At 43.3% G+C, this 21,932-nt stretch overlaps 1 protein-coding gene across 2 annotated transcripts in view; it reads right to left on the bottom strand.

Moving 5' to 3' along the window:
* Positions 1–21,932, bottom strand: part of SNX13 (sorting nexin 13) — a 256,460-nt gene that overhangs the window by 15,855 nt on the left and 218,673 nt on the right. The window contains exons 16-22 of one of the 2 annotated variants that reach the window (XM_082257983.1): positions 20,797–20,834; positions 17,743–17,812; positions 15,364–15,539; positions 9,976–10,083; positions 7,551–7,661; positions 7,300–7,461; positions 5,977–6,048 (exon numbers count right to left, since the gene is read on the bottom strand). In XM_082257983.1, coding sequence (XP_082114109.1) covers positions 5,977–6,048; positions 7,300–7,461; positions 7,551–7,661; positions 9,976–10,083; positions 15,364–15,539; positions 17,743–17,812; positions 20,797–20,834 — 737 coding nt within the window. The remainder of the gene's footprint in view (positions 1–5,976; positions 6,049–7,299; positions 7,462–7,550; positions 7,662–9,975; positions 10,084–15,363; positions 15,540–17,742; positions 17,813–20,796; positions 20,835–21,932) is intronic. The other variant, XM_082257984.1, reaches the window with a different exon arrangement.

The following is a 21,932-nucleotide window of genomic DNA, read 5'->3' as shown; positions in this document are numbered from 1 at the left end:
TCATACCCAAAATGACTGGGTGCTGTAATAACATCAAAATGTGCTTCAACAAGTTTACAGGTGTTATTTACAGTTTTTTATATACAGTTTTTTATTTTTACTTCCCTCCACCTAAAAGATTTCAGCTTGTTGTTCAACTGGGTTGTACAGTTTTTAGGTCACATTAAAAGGTGGAAAAAGTTCTGAAATTATTTATTTTTGTCTTCTTTTTTTACATCACAACAGCCAGACATTTTACTAGGGGTGTGTAGAGGTTTTAAAACCACTGTACGTTGCCCTTCCAGTGCTCCTTGCTGCAAAGACCAGTTACAGGTGGGGAGCAGTGGCTACTTGCTTGTATTGCCTAAAGCAACCAGACATATGTATTATGTAATAGGCTTTTATGCTCTGTGTTACAGACTTTATATGGAGACAAAAACAGCCTATTCTCCAAGTGTAATCTTTTTAGTAGGGATAGACCGATTATCGGCGGCCGATATGCACTTTCCCCGATATATCGGTATCGCCCTGGAACTGGCCGATATTGCCAATATTTTTGTGACGTCATTCTGCCTTCTTAGGCTGCCTCCCTCGTCTTGGACAGCCTCGTCTGGAGTCGGGACTAGTCTCGCGGGAGTGTATCACAGCCATATACCCACCCACAGCAGCCCGGTGCCAGCCAGCCACCCACATCCACATGCCCTGTACCAGCCAGCCACAGGCACTGTACCAGCAAGCCAGCCACCCACAGGCACCACTGTACCAGCCAGCCACCCACAGACAGGGTGACAGACCGCCACCCACAGGCCCTGTACCTGCCAGCCACAGGCCCTGTACCAGCCAGCCACCCACATCCCCTGTGCCAGCCACCAACCCACCACAGGGTGCCAGCCAGCCAGCCACCCACAGACAGGGTGCCAGACAGACAGCCACCCACAGACAGGGTGCCAGACAGATAGCCAGCCACAGGCCCTGTACCAGCCACTCACAGGCCCTGTTCCTGCCAGCCACAGGCACTGTACCAGCCAGCCACCCACAGCCCCAGTGCCAGCCAGCCACCCACCACAGGGTGCCAGCCAGCCAGCCACCCACCCAAAGACAGGGTGCCAGACAGCCACCCACAGGCCCTGTACCAGCCAGTCACCCACAGCCCCTTTGCCAGACACCCACCCACCACAGGGTGTCAGCCAGCCAGCCACCCACCACAGGGTGCCAGACAGAAAGCCACCCACAGACAGGGTGCCAGACAGACCGCCACAGGCCCTGTACCAGCCAGCCACAGGCCCTGTACCAGCCAGCCGCCCACAGACCCTGTACCAGCCAGCCACTCACAGCCCCAGTGCCAGCCACCCACCTACCACAGGGTGCCAGCCAGCCAGCCAGCCACAAGAGGGTGCCAGCCAGCCAGCCACCCACCACAGGGTGCCAGCCAGCCATTAAGCATTAAACAAAAATTAACATGTTCAGTACCACATTTGTGTTAAAAATTGTCTTTATTTTTCAAAAGTTTAAATGTACAAATTATAGGCCCATATTGGCCGATACAGATACGTTCTGACCAAAATATCGGTATCGGCCCTGAAAAAAAACATATCGGTTTATCCCTACTTTTTAGCATGTGTTGGCTTCTATGCAGTTGCGTCAATGAAACATTAGAAACTGCATTGATACTGTTTGGTGATGCCAATTATTGGCAAACTAAATAGATTGCAGTGAAAGCGTTTAAAGACTGCTGGCATCCTCTTTAGCGCGTTACACAAAGCTTGCACTACAGCCTATTTAAGTAGCCAATAAATGGTGTCACCCTAAATTCAAACTTCTACTTTTGTCAATTGCGAACATGCTAAAACAAAATGCTGCGGATATTGTTTTATCAAATTATTTTAAAATAATTTAGTCCCACCAACTCACCTCTAAAGCATAGCTGCAATTTTTACATGTTACAAGACTGCGCTGCTCCGACTAGACCTCAATGTACAGATGAAAAACACTGGCAGAACTGCATGAAGCACCTGATCACTTTACAGGCGTGACAAGCAATTCAAAGGACTTTAATAGAAAAGCATTTATCAAAGTGACAACAGTGTGTGGATGTCCAGGAAGAGCGTATGGAATGCTTTGATGTGACATATAAAAATTCACAGTGCAGGACAGGTGCAGATTTATGACGATGACCAATATCCATATAATCACCAATAATCGCTGTGCTGTAACTTCTAGTCAAACATAAAAGATTTCCGATCTTATTCTGTGAGCGGTAAATGGCGTGTTTCCAGATACTGGGTAAACTATCACATCTTCTAGAATAATCAAGAGCTGCTCCATTCTCCACAGCTGCTAGAGGGCAAGCACTGTCATTTTTCAAGGTGTGAAATATTCTGTACTCTACACTTAAATGGAATGCAAAATTCAGGTCAGGCAGCATAAATAAAACATGAATGTGGTGTAAACACCTGCAGCCAATCACACTGCATTGTTTTTGGATGTGGAGTATTAGTGGTGTATGTCCAGCAGTGACATCAGAAAGATTGGATGTTACACCAAGAGACATCGCATTCTGTGTTATATGTATTATTTACAACGATCTATAAGACAAGTGAAACATAGTGTAGGAAGATATACAATGGTGCTTAAAATGAGGTGCAAAATCCACACAAGTAGCAAATTACATTGCTGATCGTTTAGGCAGGATGATGTTTTTGGAAAAGAGAGAAAGGAGGCGCAAACACCTAGTGCATTACCCATGGTCACTGTTTGCAAAATTTTAATAAAATGCCAAATGCATACTCACAGACATGAAGATGATAAAATCGTGTTACAAGAATCCACCATGTGTGAACTGGAACAAGTCCTTCAATCAGGACCTCTAACGCGTTTCGAGGGTCAAGCCCCCTTCCTCATCTTCATGTCTGCGAGTATGCATTTGGCATTTTATTAGAATTTTGCAAACAGTGACCACGGGTAATGCACTAGGTGTTTGCGCCTCCTTTCTCTCTTTTTCTATGTACCCATGTTGGAGTTCCCTGCCTGAGGAGAGCAGCACGCCAGTCTTCCCCTTCGGAGTGAGCGCTAGGCTGAATTTTGTACTTAGGATGAGGTTTTTGACCTTTTTTCCCAAATTTCAAGGTCACTGCTTAGTACTCTTTGAAATGATCTAAACAGGAGTAAAAAGCAGTTTTGTTAAAGTGTATGTAACCCTAAAAAAAAAAAAGGAGGAAATCCTTTTCCCTTCGAGCAAGTTAAAAGGTTAAACAGCACAGTGCTTGTGCTAACCTGCCCCTCTGGAAGCTGTAAAATACCTGGTTGATCCTGCCTGGTTCTTCCCTCCCCCCTGTAAACTGACCACGGTTTATTATGGCTGCTGAGCCCTGACACAGAGGTCAGTTTACGTGCCTCCGTCATTCTCCTCCATGCTCCTCTGTCCTCTCCCCCCTCCCCTCTCTGCATGTCAGCTCTGTGTCTGTGTGAGCTGTCTCTGACCCCCCCTCCCCCCACCGTTATCAATATAAAAGTTTTTAAAATGTCACTGCCAGACCCTCTCTTTTACACAGTGATAAAACATGCTGTAAGTGTTTTTTAAAACAGTGTCCTAAATAACTTTTTTCTGTTATCTTCAGGCCGGTCACATGACTCCCGGAAGCTCTGCTACTCTGATCCCCGGACTAAAGCCGGAGGGGCTGAGCAGCCAGCATGGCAGTTACGTGACCTCCTTGCTGGCATCAGAGGGAGATCTCGGCTCCTCCCACTGTAGCCCTGGATCCGAGTACCAGAGCAGCCGGGAGTCAGGTGACCGGCCTGACGATAACAGAAAAAAGGTATTTAGCGACATCGTTTTAAGCATGTGTTATAGCATGTGTTATCACTGTATACAAGAGAGGGGTTGGCAGTGATTTTACCACTTTCGGTAACAACCACTTTAAGCATATTTCATGAGTTACATATATTTTGAAGCACAGAATAAAAAATTTCAATGAGATTTGAAAAAACATTGATGAAAATTAGAGAACGCTTACAGATACCTCCCAGTTACTGGTGGTAATCTGGCACCTTGTGCTAATTTCTTAAATTATCTGACAAACCCTATTTAACTGGGAGCCAAACTTTCCAGTTTGCACTGACTTTGCAAGATGGTGAGTCATTCTAAAGCGACTAAAACCCTATGACAGCAGGTTGTCCAGATGAAGGCCAAAGGGATAACCCTTTCAGCCATAGCAAGAGAAGATTTTCATTCCAAATCTGTGATTTCTAGAATATTGCATCTTTTCAACATCACAAACTCATTCAACTCCCCAAAGGCGGCTGGTCGTCCATGAAAGACAAATGCAAGAGAGGACAGGATAATCTGGAGAATCTCAATGGGCAATTGGTTCAACACTGCAGCTGCAATTGCTCACCAGTTCAGCGCTAAACAGAGTAAGGCTCTGTCTCGTTATACAGCGATTCGCCGCCTAAAAATTTGGACTGAAAGTGACCAAACTGCTCATTAGCAGAAAAAGCTAGACTGACCTTTGCTGAGGAGCAGGTTGTGTGGACAGAGGAGAACTGGTCCAAAGTTCCCTTTAGTGATGAAAGCAAGTTTAATTTATTTGGGTCCGATAGGAAACATTGTGTTCATCATCAAACTGGGGAAAGACTGACCCCAAAGCGTGTAAATAAGTCAGTCAGTAAAAGGTGGAGGGGGAAGAGTCATGGTTCGGGGGATGCGTCGTGGTTCGGGCAATGTTTTCTACAGCAGCAGTTGGGCCTCTTATACAGCTACAAGTTGGAGCAAATGCAAATGTTTATCAGAACCTTCGACAACATGCGGTTCCTTCCCTTTGTTCGTCACCCAATCAGCCAGCAATTTTCATGCATGCCTGTCACACAGCAAAACGGGTAAAGCAGTTCCTTAAAGCTGGAAACATAGATATAATAAAATAGCCAGCCCAGAGTCCTGATCTAATAGAAAACCTCTAGAAAATGCTTGGCTACAAAGGTAGGGTTTGACAATGAGTCCAAGGATTTCATCCCGATTCCTAATGGCAGTCAGGTTGCCATTGCCTAGCCCGTAGAGGGTTGTGCGTCCCTCCATGGATATGGCTTCCCAGAGCATCTATTACTGACTCATCAGAAAACCGGTCACGCTGAACGATATTACAGGCAGCATAACATTCTCCATGGCTTCTCCAGACCCTTTCACATCTGTCACGTGTGCTCCGGGTGAACCTGCTCTCATCTGTGAAAAGCACAGGGTGCCAGTGGCGGACCTGCCACTTCTGGTGTTTAAAGGTAAATGCCAATCAAGCTCCATGGTACCTCAGGCCACCCTCATGAAGTCTGTTTCTGATTGTTTGGTCTGAGACGTTCACACCACTGGCCTGCTGGAGGTAATTTTGTAGGGCTCAGCAGTGCTCATCCTGTTCCTCCATGCACAAAAGAAACAGATACCAGTCCTGCTGATAGGTTAAGGACCTTCTACGTCCCCCCTCCAGCTCTCCTAGAGTAACTGCCTGTCTCCTGGAATCTCCTGCATGCTCTTGAGACTCTGGGAGACACAGCAAGCCTTCTGGCAAAGGCACGTATTGATATGCCATCCTGGAAGAGTTGGACTGCCTGTGCAACCTCTAAAGGGTCCAGGTATCGCCTCATGCTACCAGTAGTGACACTGACCCTAGCCAAATGCAAAACTAGTGAAAAACAGTCAGAAAAAATAAGTAGGGAAAACAACTTCAGGGGCCTCCACCTGTAAAACCATTCCTGTTTTGGGGGTTGTCTCATTGTTGCCCATCTAGTGCACCTGTTGTTAATTTCATTAACACCAAAGCATCTGAAACTGATTAACAACCCCCTCCGCTACTTAACTGACCATATCAATATCCCAGGAGTTTCATGGACTTGATACTATACTCGGATTAAAAAGTGTTCCTTTTTTTGAGCAGTATATATATATATATATATACATATACATACACACACACACGCATACACACACATTCACACACACACAGTAATACTCACATTGTCGTCCAGCTGCGAAGACACTCGATAATGTTCAGGATCTGAATCAGTTTTTGGTACAAGAATTGGACCCTTAAATGTAATAAAAACATAAATACATAAGGATAAGTGTCAGAAAACAATTGTTAAGAATATGTGTGGCCAGGATATACTGACATTAAAGGCTGACTATTATAAATAATACAAAACTGAATTTACTGGGGTAAAATAAAATTTAAGTAGAACTATAGACTCCTATTAAAAATATTTGCTGCAGCACTTAATTCAATTATCACTTAGTCACCCCGAAAAGTCCCAGTTCCTCAGACTTGTAAGAAGTTGTTATAAAGGGACTAAACTGGTGGATTTCTATTCCTTTTCTAGCAGGAAAGACATCATATGTTTCCACAAGCTGCATCAGATTAGATTGTTTTGCTATTGCCATCACCGATTTATCTCGCTTTGTTTGTAAAATGTAAAAAAAGATGTAGGTCAGCAACCTACCACCGTATAAATACTTAACTATAAAAAAAATCTGCCAGGCTTTTATTTCTGTCTGTGACTCAATTAATTGTGGAGCTTATTTTTATCCCTTCTGTCCCTGTGATGCCTTTCCAAAAAATAACTTGGGAGGGGGGTATATAGGGAAACTGCAAATCAGGTGGTACAGACTGGCAGTAAAAACTGCCAATGTTTATTGCTCACACAGTCCAGCATTCCTAACATTTTAAAATGTATAGCCAAAACCTGTCTTCAATAGAGCAGGTTAAGTGGTGCCATTTTTAAAGGTAATGGAAATAAAAGTACATATAATGGAAAGTTTGCAGGGGGTTGTAAGATATAATTGTCTAGTAAAGACAAACACAGTACATGCGCACTGCTTTTAGAGCCCATTCACATTAGCGCGACTTGTCAGCATGACAAGTCACGCTTGGTCGAGGTCCATTCATTAGCACAGGACCCGTTCTAATAGTAGCGACACAAGTCGCTCCGACTTAGAAAAAGGGTCCTGTACTACTTTGGGGCGACCTCGGAGTGACTTGCATAGACTTCCATTATGTGAAGTCTCTGCAAGTCGCGCCAAACTCGCGGTGCACGCGACTTCACAGGTCGCCTCCCAAAGTCGTGTCCCGCTAGTCTGAATGGGCTCTTAACCATATGCTTACACAAATATATCGAGGTCTGTACCTTAAAGACCCTTATTTTAAATAAGGGTCATTTTTAGTAATAAGTATTACTTCATATATGATTGCGCTGCACTTTCTGTATTTAATGAAATTAAATTGAACAACTTTCCACCAAGTTTACCACCATATGCTTACACAAATATATCGAGATCTGTACCTTAAAGAATGATTGCTTAATATCTTGTCCCAGTCTTTCTGACATTTTGCCCACATTATCAGACATCTTATTCATGCCCTCTGCAAAGCTGTCAGGCAAAGATTTCACAGCATTGGAAACATTCCTCATTGAATTGCGCAGAGGATTTACAAAGGTGTCCATCTATATGAAACATGATGTAAAGGTCAGTTTCAGCATCATGAGAAGCATAATGTAATTGGAATTGAAATTGCTAAATACATAAACCATACCTTGCGGGCAAAGTCCCCCTTTCCTTTGTTATAAGGTTTGTTTTCAAGAAAATCTAATATAAAAGCAGCAAGAGCTGGGTAGGCTCTTAACAACTCAGGAGTTAGCAATATCTAAAATGGAGAAAGAAAACGTAATTTAGTCATTAAACTATAAATGGAAACCCACATGAATTTTTCTGTTGTGAGAACAAAAACGTGAACAGTGTTCTACCTACAGTACAATATTACACATTTTTACTGCTGTATGTGTCTCTACTTAATAGATTACTGGGACGGTATATTAGGGGAATCGACCCACAAGGACACAGACAGCAATAAAAGCTAAATGCCCTTTTCATATGGGCATTCTGTCATTCAGGCTTTTGAAGAATGACTAGATCAGTGTTTTTCAACCTTTTTTCAACCAAGGCACCCTTTACAATCTGGCAGAATCTCGAGGCACACCTACATTTTTGGTGCATTTTTTTGAAAACACGCCAAAAATAGAAATAGAAGTCTATAAGAAACCGCAGGTAACGAACATGAAAATGTAGAAGATGCTCCTTCCCGTTTTTTCTCCTCTTGCACCAGCCAGCATCTCCCGGCTCTAACATCCAACAAGCCCTTTCTTGTGCGCCCGATCCGCCCATAGCAACTGATGATGTCATTGGTTGGCAGAAAGCGGGTTGGGAGGCCCGCACAGCTTCCCGAGTGTCTGTGGCAGTGGGAAGCGAGTATTAGACAGCGAACTGGCACCAGACCGACACCGCTGTACCAAAATTGATCAGCCAGCAGACCAGCCAGCAATCATTAAAGAGAAGATTACTTATTAATGCATAGGTTGGGGGTCATTTTGCCGTGGCACACCTGGGGACCCCTCACGGCACACCAGTGTGCCGCGGCACACTGGTTGAGAAACCCTGGACTAGATGAACCAAAAAACAGACTTCAGTGTATCCCTATGGGCGGCCAGATGTAGGTAGATGTGTATCTTTAAATTCAGGCCCGTTAAGGTTCATTGGGCTGAATGAAAGACGTTTGTGTCCAGGTTCACTGTTGCAGACCTGACCCGATGTGGGTGGAATTAGGCAAATGCTGGTCTGTTTACATCCGGACAGCCGCAGGCATTACATTGTCTGTTTTAACTCCATCACAAATTCTCAGCAGAATAAATCTGGCTTTTTTCTGGAGGTCGTAGCATGTCAATGGCTGTAATATGCCATCAAATCAGATTTTCTATTATGAAAGTCTATTGGAAGGCTATAAGCAGTCCTACAGGGTGGCAGCTAACATTTGTACGTAGCCAGAAAGATACTAAATTTGTGCATTTTGTAGTAAGATATTAACCCACTTTAGGTCTACCAAAATGAGAAATAAAAACTGCTGCTTAAGCTGGTGATAGGCGGAGCGATGCTTGAACCCCCCCATCAACATAGTCAGTGTTAATAGGGGAATTCCTCCTGTGGAGCCATTGTGTTCTCTTGGCAGAGGACGGGGGGAACACGGATTATGGCTAGCGGCTAGAATATCTGCTATTGATAATCACATGTAAAATTGGACAGGCTGTTTGTACCCAAGTTGACCGATCAATTTGGGTACAATCAGCCTGCCCATACATAGTTTGAATCTCAGCTGGTCCCTGCTGAACCGGCCAAGATTCAAACCGCCTATGGCAGGCTTTAGTTGATGAACAGCACAAGCAATGAGAAGAGTACTTATTTTACCATCATTATTTTTTGCCATTACTTAAAAACACAGCGTCTCAAAAATGTTACCCTTAAAGTCTCTTTTTTCTACTGAAATAAACATATTATACCTAGCTCCTCCTGTGTAATGGTTTTGCACAGAGCAGCCCATATCCTCCTCTTCTCGGGTCCCTGGCTGGAACTCCTGGCCCCTCCCTCCTGTTGAGTGCCTCCACAGCAAGCAGCTTACTATGGGGGTACCCAAACCGAGCTGCAGCTCCGTTTGTCCATTCAGACACAAAGCTGCAGTTCGCGCCCCCCCCCCTCCTGATTGGCTGAGTTTGATTGACAGCAATGGCACTGCTGCCGGGTCCCAGCCAATCAGGAGAGAGAGTCCCGGATGGCTGAGGCACTCATGGACATCGCTGGATAGAGATGGGGCTCAGGTAAGTATTAGGGGGGCTGCAGCACACAGGAGGCTTTTTACCTTTTTGTATAGAATACATTAAGATAAAAAACCTTCTGACTTTACAAGCCAACGAGCTTCAAAAATCAATCCCCCCTGCCTGACGTTATTTTCTGAGAACAAGATCGCTGACATAATTAATTGATCAGTGGCTGTAGCTGCTAATCAGCAAATTTACTCCAGCAGGTTTCTTCAAGATGTCGATCAGGGATGGTCCTTGCTGAACTGACTGAGTTTCAATCAATCAATCAATGTATAGCCAGCTTAATTTTTTCAAGTAAACAAAGACATATACCTGTAAGTATGCATTCAAATCAGTTTTTCTTTTCTCTAAAAATTCTTTATCCATATTGTTGAATGTCTTTTTTCCTGGCAGCTTCAAGATACTGGTAAGATTTTCAAACTGGAAAATGTAAATTAATGACAGAATTAAAAAAAAAAAAAAAATGTTTTAGAAGTAAATAGGAATATGAACAATTTACTTTTGCCTTTTCACTTTTTTTCACGTTTATTATGCAATAAAAAAAAAAAACAGAAAAGCCAACATGATGTACGGTATACACTGAAAACTGGTTCCTGTTGTGTTCCATGTGTAAAGATAAACCTGAGTGAGGCATAGAAATTAGGCCCCTTACACAGCGGATCGATCAGGTACACCTGTCCGTTTTTCAGGTGGACCTGATCGAGCCACCCATTGTCCTCTATGGGGTGGCGGAGGTCAGCAGATGAGTGTTGAGACCCACTAGCATCTGATCCAACAAAATCTGCTGAAAACAGATGCATGGCGATACATTCGGCATTCGTCCAGTGGGTCTGATCGGATGACAATCTAATGGAAATGGACATGCAGTTTGGTTCCATCTGACCGCCCCATAGAGAAGAGCAGACTCTGTCCTTGTCCGCTCTGCATAGCAGAGTGGACATGGACCTGTCATCCGCCTGCTCAGCGGGGATCAGTGGGAGATCCCCCCCCGCTGAGCAGGCAGATTCTGCTCAGACGGATCTGTCCTGTGTGAGGAGCCTTAAGCCTTCAAATCGAGAGGGAACAGCCTGATCCACTACAAAAAGATATATTCAGAGACAGTATTCTGGGAACACCACCTCTGATGTCTGTCTTATTTTCATAAAGCTAAAGTCAACCATCTAGGAAAAAAAAAAAAAGTACGCTATTGTTCTACCAAATATTTTTCAGATCTATCTGAATGGTCACCCAAAGACAACCCTATTGTCACCCCACTCTAGGATTGCCAGTACTACACAGCAATAACCTAATGTCTAGTGCAGGGCTTCCCAAACTTTTTTGGGTCGAGACCCACTTCTGAATACAGTTATTTTTCGGGACCCACTGTAATTGAATATTGTAAAGCGCTAGGGAATTTGTTGGCGCTATATAAATGCAAATATTATTAATAGTAATGCATATTTTAAAGGGAGGGGGATGTTAAATTAAAAATATCAATCAATTTATTTTTGAATACACTTAATGTTTAAATAAATATAAGGCTATATGGCACTCACCCTCCTTCCTCTCCCAGCGCTCCACTGTGAAGGTGAAGCCCCTGTTTGCCCTCTCCAGGGCCCAGCACACCTCACCCAGAGTCTCCATGATGAGGAGCTCTATGCTGGTCTTGGTGTCCTGGCTCTTCTCCTTACGATCCTCTACTGGGGTCACAGAAGCTGCCATGAACTCCTGACACCGCCAGACCACCTGGTCCTCCTATGACACCAAGGCTGCTGTGTCTGTCCGCTATAGCTGAGAGAATCCTGCCGCCAGTCTAGCCACCACCGCTGCCACCAGCAGGACCGAGGAGCTGGCTCTGCACCCCATGAACATATCCTACATAACAGCCAACATACATACTCACTGATGCAAGTATCCTCCTCGTGGGAAATGCAGACCAGCCTCCGTTAAACTGCATGGGCGGGGTCCTGAATCCATCACAATCTGACTGCTCTGTCTCTCTGTAATTTGCGTGGGCTCACACAGCACAATTTAAGCAGGCCCGCTCTCAGTGATTTCCGGCTCTTCGTGACCCACTCAAATGCAGCTCGCGACCCACCAGTGGGTCCCGACCCACAGTTTGGGAACTCCTGGTCTAGTGTTTACAGATGAATGGGGTCTAGAGTTTGTGGGTATCTCCTAGCCCAAATTGCAAGGATTATACAGCAATAATCTAATCACTAGTTTTTCCAAATGAAAGGGGTTTAGAGTTTGTGGGTATCTGCAAGTCCAAATTGCAATTTACATCCCATAACCTCTATCAGTTTCGGTATAATCTGTTCTATATTTATAACTTTTACACGATACGTGGCCCACATGCAGACAATACAGTCTGTGAGCTGGGATAAAAGAGTGGAAAACAGCTTCAGACTGATTTTATCTCACTGTAGAATAAATACTGGATTCAATGTGTGGGAATAACCGTTAAGCCTTGAGATCAGGAGTTTATGGACAGCTGGAAGTAGGATATATAATCACATTCCATCCGAGTTTATGTAACAATGGCCCCAGAGAAGGACATTTTGGCTCTCTCTTAAGACTGGACATGTAAATGACACTAATACCGCCTGAAACAAAATAGACTTGGGTAGTTGAACATGAAACTAAATTTATTCTTTCACACTGTGCCAGAAACACTTTTAATAGCCAAATGACATTTAAAGCAGAGCACGAGTCACTGCCTATTGAAGCAATTAACAGGCACACAAAACCAGAGTGTGATATTTGAATACATGTATTTAGCTGCGAATGACTTTGTTTAAAGCTACATTTTTATATTTAAAAAAAATATTAAAGACAGAAAAAAAATTGGTGATTGTATTTTATTTTTTAACAATATGAGCCTTTGTGCCAGCTGGGGATTTAGCCGCGAGTTTTACAAGATCTGAATATAACAATATAAGCAAACTAATAAAAGGCATATTCTTGGTGGCACACAGAATTGCCTACAGCTGTCTCCAAGGCCAGACCTCACAGATCCATAAGCTTTCACCTAATGCCTATCCACTCTATTCCCAAACTGCGTTTTTCCTTCCTAAGCCCTGTGACCAATACAATAAATGATGCAGGCCACTGTTCCACCCCAGCATTTCTGCTACCCTTAATTTGTCAGCACAGAAGTCAGACTTGTGTTACAAGGTAAATAGGACACGACTGCACTACTGAGACTTGTGATACACTATTGTCAAATCCCCAAAGTGATATTCTATAGCTAAGTGATACTCCACACATATAAAATAAGCAAAGAAAGTGAAAAAACACAAATTTTAAACATGTGATCCCTATTCGAAAAAGTAAACATAACTGCATCATTATTTGCATTAGTTTTTTTCCCATGCTTTTTGAGATGCATAGACAAAAACAAAAGCATCTCAAAAAGCTTAAAGTACCTTGGTATATAAACATTACTTAAATGCACTCTCTCAATAAATAGGTAGCATATGGTAAAATTTCTGAATACTGTGGTGATAATATGAATCTCTCTGCATATGGTGACTTTCCAGGGACGTTAGGCTTGCGCCAGGACACAAACGTTTCCAGCCTTACATCTTTGGAAATGCCTTCTAACACAAGCATATGGTAACTTTGCAACTACGAACATATAGCAGAATATGGCCCCTTATGGCTCGTTTCCACTGAGCTTTCTGGTACGGTTTGGTTCGGTACAGTACGCTATTTATGTCGTTTCCATTATGAATGGTACCCTAATTCCGAACCGTACTGTACCACTTTTTGGTACCCTTTCGTTTGGGTACCAAGCACAATAGTACCGTACCAACAGGGTGGAGCTACACTCTGCAGAACTTTGATTGGTTGACAGAGAATCGTCTATCACAGCTTTCCTGCTACACCACGCCTATCATGAAAGGGTACTATTGGCAGTGGAAACGCAATGTGTACCGTTCCAACCCATACTGTACTGAACCGAACCGTACCATACCGTACCGTACCACTCAGTGGAAACGAGGCATTAGACTCTCCTGAGTAAATAACTGTGACCATTCATCAAAAATGTGACTTTCACAACAGCCACTAATGCTTGCTGTGTGTGCCACCTGCCAGGTCCTTCCTGCTCTGTACCCCCATCACTGATCCTCCTGCTGTGCGGCTGCAATCTTCTCCCCTGTGTGTCCTCTGATCCCTGCTGCTTATCCCACCCCCCCCATCCCCGGTACTTGCAGTGCGTTCTCAAGGGGACACAAAGGGGAGCAGATTGCGGCTGCACAGCAGGTGGATCAAGTGGCAGGCATTAAGTGGCGCATAGCGGTAGGACGACTCACATATTCAAGATGAAGGGTGGGGGAGGCGATAAATATGCCTTCTCTGTCCTGAATAAACACCATAAGTGATCAGTACTGATTCTTGACTGAACAGAGTATTTCCTGTTCATCAGTGAATGCTGGGCTGCAGAGGAGAAGGACATTGGGGGCTCTGTGGCCTCAATCTCTTATTCTATATCTGAAAAGTGAAATACCAGGGGTCTATTTAGATACCAAGATTTCTCAAAATCTGCCACTCCTGTTCAATACAAAAAAAAAATTCCAGAATAAAAAAATTCCAAAATAACCAAAGTTATTTTGGACTTCAAGGCAACTCTGGTATTAACCTAAAAAAAAGCACAAGATAAAGACAAACAACAAAAGCTGCTACGAAGCACACGGTGTAGATCTAGAGGTATCTGCACATATCTACAGCAGCCTGATGTGCCCAAATGCTGGATCATACAGATTGAGCAAACTTAGTACTCTCCCCCTAGAAGTGTCAGTTTGTATATCAAATATTCCTACTGGCCAGTGAAGCAAACCATCATTTTAAATGGGCCAGAAGGAATGAGCATGACGTAGGATAGGGTGGGCATACATTAACACTACCAGTGAGTGCCAGAGCTTTGCTTGATCAGACCGTCTCAAATATCAGCTGACTCCTAGACTTGTTTTGTTAAAAGGAGCAGTAAAGCACAACTATTGTGCAGCCTTGCAAAGCAGCATTTGTAATGAGCAAATACGGCTGTAAAAATTTATATGTGCAATACCCAACTGCAAAACATTTCCAAAACTGAAAATTCAGGATGAACTTGGCCGAAACCAAAAATGGTAGTTTTAAAAAATATATAGATTTTTATCTATAAAATTGTACTATAGTCGACTTTTTAATCAATAATTATATATTAGCGCAAGAAAAGCTTAAGAAAAATGCATCCCTTTAAATTCTATGTATGTCTTTGCACTGGTCCGTTGCCTTTCTTTTGTGGTGTTCAAAATCTTGCTTGCTGCATTTATGGTCAGTTTTGGCACCATTATCGGCCCCCTTTTCTCTATTGGCAATATTCAATACATATCGATAAGATTGTGTATACCAAATAGATTAGTTTTATGTATTGTATATACCCAAAATAAAAAAGTGGTTTCTACATGCCTTGCTCATGCCCTGTCAAGGTTACTGAAATGGGGTAGACATTTTTAAATGTTAAAAGTAGATTAGTTTCTGAGACAACTCATAGTTTCACAACCATTTTAGTAGTCTCAGCTCTCATATTAGATATAATTCGAATATACCTTAAAATTCCTCTCTCGATAATACTGAATGTAGTGTTTATAAACTAAATTTCCTAAGTTGTAAACTCTTACCCAAAGTTAACTGTATATTGTGAAGAACACTTATATATGCACCCTCACACCTTACCTGTTCAGTGATCCGCATGTGGAAGTCATGAAAGTCACTGTATCGCCGATAGGTGTTCCAAGAATCTTCAATGCCATCTGAGATCCGTCGCTGGACAGTGATGGTGTACAGTGCATAGGTTTTGCCATGTTCATTACAAACTCCTGCCACAGCATATGGGTCACAGTCAACATGAACTGGTAGTTTATGTAAGTACAGGAACAAAGGCATACATACAAAAGCAGAAACACACAGAAAAAGCAAAGGATAGAAAAGAAAACATGGAAAATGAAAAGAAATGGAAGATGGAATGACAAAAGAACGCAATGGAAAAACTAGACAAAATTAAATTGTGTGCATAACACTATAGCATCATTATGTACTTAGGAACTAAAGACATCCCCAGGACTTTAGGGTTGCATTTCTATAAACACCAATAACAGTGAGCCTGTAAGGTCCTAAAATCTAGCTATATAACAATACTCTGAAGTGCAGCTACCCTTTGGTACAAAGGAAATACCTACATTCCAATGTAGCCCCTGAATTCCCGGCCTAGTTTTTACACTGGGCCCTTCTCAGTCCAGTCTTGAGTTATGCCCAGCCACCTTTGTTTATTAGTTTATTGCTAGAGCCTTTACTGTCAACCTGGGCCCAGGGACTGGACTGTTGAATGGCCTTAGCTACAACTAGGATTTCAAACACAACCAAGTGTTGCGTGTAGGATTTGTATTGAGCTGAGCAGGCACTGATCAAGGCCGCCCCCCATACCCTGCATGCAGCATCAGTCCAAGTTGACATTGCAGTTATTACTTGCTTGATCAGTATAAGCCACTTGGGGTTTTGCCAGCAGGTGACAATGTGTATAACAACTTTAAATATTCATACTTTGACTTTTGATTTTCCCAGCTGTAGCAGCCTTCTTCTGCTCCAATGTAACTAGTCAAGAAATCCAATGTTGATTCAGAAGAGGCACAATCCATTATTAAAAAAACTAAAATTCTTAATAGAACCCTGGGAATAGATATACCTGAGGACCCTAAACATTGCCTTCTGGGCATCCTAGACCTGCAAGTGGAAGACAGATACCTGCGGGAGGTGGCCTCCTGCGCCCTGTTCCAAGCTCCTTCGACTTTTAGGATGTGGCTAGAGCAGTTAGGGGGCACTCTCAGAATGGAAAAGGTTATATACCAACATAGGGGTTCTCCGCAAAAATTCTCTAAAATATGGGGTACTTGGTTGAATTGCCCGGGAATGGCTCCTAATGACCTCATCCTGGACCGTTTATTGTCTTAAATGTGTGAAGATGAGTTGGGGTTGCTGAGGGATGACTGCTTGATACACTGGGGGTGGATTGGAGCGAAGTGATATTGTAACTGGCATTGTTGTTGGGGGTTGCCTGCTTTGGGGGGATTGTGGCGTATTTGTTATGCATGCTGTTCTTTGTGGTAATGGTGATTTCTTGCTATTCTGCCTGTACCATGTAATGCTGTTTACTGTGGTGATGTGAATTTCTCTCAATAAAGTTGTTTTCTGATTTAAAAAAAAAAAAAAAAAAATTCTAAAACTAAGTTGCTGTTAGGATTTATCCTGAAAGGCCCAATGAACAATTGTTTTCCTGAACTGATTTACTGTAGGGATAGCTTTTAATGCAAGCAAATGCTTTTACTGGATCAAGTTCTCCACTGGTACTACTTCAGGTCAAAGATTTTGTTTCTTCTATGCACCAACATTTACAAATTCATTAGAGTATAAAATCATCTATCAGAGTGGCAATGGAAAAAATATTTAGCAGTGTTCACTTTTACTTCTAACTGCTAAACCGCATGAAAATTCAAGAAAACCTCAAGAATGTGTTAGCTTTTCATCTGCTCGGACACTGAATACTTATTTCATGCCAAGCCACCGGTATCATCTTTCATACAGTATGACTCGCCTATTCAAAGATTTATGGTTTAGGAAAACCATTCAGCACTGTCAAAAATGTGATCTACTTTCCATAACTAGCACGACAACCATATTCAAAATGATTTAGGATTTTTTTTTTTTTAATCATACGCTAGATAAGCACTGCAGATAGATAGATATTTGGCACATCTACAGTTCATAAATGTTGTGCTACAGTTGAAACCACCATGAGAGACAAATTGGCGATAAAAGGATCAGTTCACCAAAACTAACATTGCCATTATGGGTAACCAGCCAATGGCTACATAGATCTCTAAGGACAAGATCTCCCTAGAGTTGTAGGACAAGGGGAAGATTGTTTTATTATAGCGCACTAAGTTGAGTTGTGAGAAAGGAAAAGAATTTTCACAGATATGACATGGATGATGTGATGTGATAATCTAGTAGCTACGATTGTGGGAAAAAAAATATGTCAAAACAAAGTTCATTTCTTACCAGTGTCAGAAATAAAGGAATGCATCTGTATCACCTCGTCAGCGCTGACATTTGATAGGTCGTCAAGTGACTAAAAATATTGGAAACAAAATAATTTTATAGGAACAGTAACATTTTTAGGTGGTTGTAAAGGCTCAAGGTTTTTCTTTAACCTTCATGCATTCTATGAAAACCTGTGTGCAGCAACCCCCCAGCCCCCCCCCCCCAATATTTACCTTCGCACCATCGTGATCCAGAGATGTGCAGGAGAGCCTTGACTCTCTCCTTATTGGTTCAAACAGCAACGGGAGCCATTGGCGAATTTTCAAGTTTTCTTGGAGTTGAGCTTTAAATCATATTAATATCTGCGTTCTAAGTATGGGATCATTTGAGATTTTCTGCATTTTTGTAGGATGCCATTTCTTAATGTCAGTTCTAGTTTTAGGATTTGTGGGCCTTTAAAATGGAGGTATAAACAGAGAAACTCCATGACCTCAGCAATGACCTTTCCCCTCCAATTCACTGCCTGTTCTGTTTATTGTAACTAAGTGACACAGGGGAGCTGTATTATTTGAGTAGGCATTTACTCCAGACATGGAGCCAGGCCAGAAACAACGAATCTGCTAGTGTTCAAACACCTGCACAAGCACCGCAGTCCCAGAATAGCACTAAACATTACAAACCAAGGAGAAAGTCAAAGATTTCTTCATATGGACACTATTGTTTCCCAGAGCTCATACCAACACCAATGTTTCCTTCTCACTCCGTGAAATAACACAAGAATGCCATTCACCAAGGCAACCGGACACTTTCCTTTACTAGAGAGGTCAGGTAACCGCATCAGTAGGAACGGATATCATTTCCTATGGATCAAAGATCAATCACAACACTAAAAATAGATTTAGGGCCTGACTTTTTTTTTTCTTCTTCTGGTACACCCGCCTTAAATGTAATTTTTCAGTTTTAAATGGGTGCCATAAGCTAGGGACACTGAATGGAGGGCACCCACATATCGAATGTACCTGAATGTTATGCTGAGCACTGCAGGAGTGTGCATCGTTACAGTGATGGTAAGAAGGGTAGTGTATATTGGTGCAATGATGACAACTCGAGAAGGACTTATTCGTTTAGGGGCTGGGTGTGCAGTGGCAGAGAGTGGGGTAGTACACATTGGTTCAGGGGCCGGGTGTGCAGTGGCAGAGAGTGGGGTAGTACACATTGGTTCAGGGGCCAGGTGTGCAGTGGCAGAGAGTGGGGTAGTACACATTGGTTCAGGGGCCGGGTGTGCAGTGACAGAGTGGGTAGTACACATTGGTTCAGGAGCCGGGTGTGCAGTGGCAGAGAGTGGGGTAGTACACATTGGTTCAGGGGCCGGGTGCAATGGCAGAGAGTGGGGTAGTAGTACACATTGGTTCAGGGGCCGGGTGTGCGGTGGCAGAGAGTGGGTAGTACACATTGGTTCAGGGGCCGGGTGTGCAGTGGCAGAGAGTGGGTAGTACACATTTGTTCAGGGGCCAAGTGTGCACAAGCAGAGAGTGGGATAGTACACATTAGTTCAGGGGCCAGGTGTGCAGTGACGGAGAGTGGGTAGTACACATTGGTTCAGGAGCTGGGTGTGCAGTGGCAGAGAGTGGGGTAGTACACATTAGTTCAGGGGCCAGGTGTGCAGTGACGGAGAGTGGGTAGTACACATTGGTTCAGGAGCTGGGTGTGCAGTGGCAGAGAGTGGGGTAGTACACATTAGTTCAGGGGCCAGGTGTGCAGTGACGGAGAGTGGGTAGTACACATTGGTTCAGGAGCCGGGTGTGCAGTGGCAGAGAGTGGGGTAGTACACATTGGTTCAGGGGCCAGGTGTGCAGTGACAGAGTGGGTAGTACACATTGGTTCAGGAGCCAGGTGTGCAGTGGCAGAGAGTGGGGTAGTACACATTAGTTCAGGGGCCGGGTGTGCAGTGGCAGAGAGTGGGGTAGTACACATTGGTCCAGGGGCCGAGTGTGCAGTGGCAGAGAGTGGAGTAGTACACATTGGTTCAGGGGCCGGGTGTGCAGTGGCAGAGAGTGGGGTAGTACACATTACTTCAGGGGCAGGGTGTGCAGTGGCAGAGAGTGGGTAGTACACATTGGTTCAGGGGCCGAGTGTGTAGTGGCAGAGAGTGGGGTAGTACAAATTACTTCAGGGGCCGGGTGTGCAGTGGCAGAGAGTGGGTAGTACACATCGGTTCTGGGGCCGAGTGTGTAGTGGCAGAGAGTGGGGTAGTACACATTACTTCAGGGGTCGGATGTGCAGTGGCAGAGAGTGGGTAGTACACATTGGTTCAGGGGCCGAGTGTGTAGTGGCAGAGAGTGGGGTAGTACACATTACTTCAGGGGCCGGGTGTGCAGTGGCAGAGAGTGGGTAGTACACATTGGTTCTGGGGCCGAGTGTGTAGTGGCAGAGAGCGGGGTATTACACATTGGTTCAGGGGCCGGGTGTGCAGTGGCTGAGAGTAGGGTAGTACACATTGGTTCAGGGGCCGGGTGTGCAGTGGCAGAGAGTGGGGTAGTACACATTGGTTCAGGGGTTGGGTGTGCATGGCAGTGAGTGGGGTAGTACACTCTGGTTCAGGGGTCGGTGTGCAGCGGTAGAGAGTGGGTGTTGAGTGCAGGGGCTGCTCCTTTCATAACATGTTACCTTACCCCTAAATAGGAGTGTAACATGTAACATGTTACTAAAGATGGACTTATTCTTTAATTTTTTAGATTGGATGGATGTAACCAGGTTGTCACATCAGTAAATCATTATTTCAACCAAACTAGCAAAAAATGCAGTTTAAAAAACATAGGACAGTAAAGTCAACCCTTATAGAAACTACAGCATACTCACAGTTAGAATTAACTGTGCAGAAGAGCAATCAATCTAAATAAAAAGTACGATCTTTATTTCAAAGTGATTTGTCACAAACTTGAGTTAGTTCATGTATCATGGTACAAAGTAACGATGATGAGCAAAGTGCTGAAACCCAAAACAAATGCCTGATTGGTTGTTATGTGCCACTGCTCAGTGAAATAAAATCGAAGGGTTGGAAGAATAACATACCAAATTTATGCTGCCTGTTGGTGATCCGTTGAAAGATTCTGTGAAGGAATGGGAAAAACAGATCAGAATACAGTGGAAGCTTTCTAAATAGTAACTGTAACTAAGGCTCACTCACTAGGAATCAAAGCGCATCAGTAGAAACACAACTTTAGAAGTAAAAGGACAACTGATGGCACACACCCAACACTAGAATATCTACATCCCCAAGGTCTCCCATCAAAACATACCAATGAAAATGTATGTGCACCTGCAACAAGCAAAGAACAGGGCATTCATAGCTGAGAGAATGCCGAAACTTTAGTCTGCGGCATCACATTAGGGTTGATTTACTAAAGGCAAATCCACTGTGCAATACAAGTGCACTTGGAAGTACATTTGCTGTAGATCTGAGGGGGACATGCAAGGAAAATAAAAAAAACAGCATTTTTGCTTGCACATAATTGGATGATAGAAATCAGCAGAGCTTCCCCTCATTTCAGATCTTCCCATCAGAACTACAGGACTGCACTTCCAAGTACACTTGCAGTGCACAGCGGCTTTGCCTTTAGTAAATCAACCCCACTGTGTTGTCTGCTCAATATTATTCTGGAGTCTAATTTCTCCTGAATAAACAAAAACATAATATAGGAGAAAAGAAAAGCTATTTCTGTGCTATATTTTCTATATTCTTATCGCAAAAAAATATATAAAAAAAAAAAAACCTAAAACAAAAACATTATAGACATTGTTCAGCTCTATAAACATGATTTGGATGCATTCGTTTTTTGTTTTTTTTTTTTTTTTTTTTACAATAGACATTAAAAAGGCAGAGAAAACCATTAAAAACGGAACAGTTAACTTTTTTGGTCAAAGCACACTGGGTGTCACAAAACACGCTTTTGGTATTTTTTTTTTTCCTGCCTCTAAATGCCCCTCTATGTTTCCCTATGTGTCCATGCACCCATAGGCGATTACAGGTGTTTAGAGGCAGAAAAACCCCCCATTAATTGCGCATTCAGGAGAGGAGTGTTTTCGCAGAACAAATGCTTGACGCGCCTAAACGCTAGGGGCGTTAAGTGCTTGAGCGCTCAAACATTTCACTGGCCAGAATAAATATTCTGGCCAATGGAATGAATGAATGCCCAAACGCTTGACAC

This window comes from Pelophylax lessonae (genome assembly GCF_965119305.1).
Source record: "Pelophylax lessonae genome assembly, chromosome: 5".
NCBI lineage: Eukaryota > Metazoa > Chordata > Amphibia > Anura > Ranidae > Pelophylax > Pelophylax lessonae.
The sequence above is the reverse complement of the archived record's forward strand: the minus strand, read 5'-3'. Positions and strand labels throughout refer to the sequence as shown.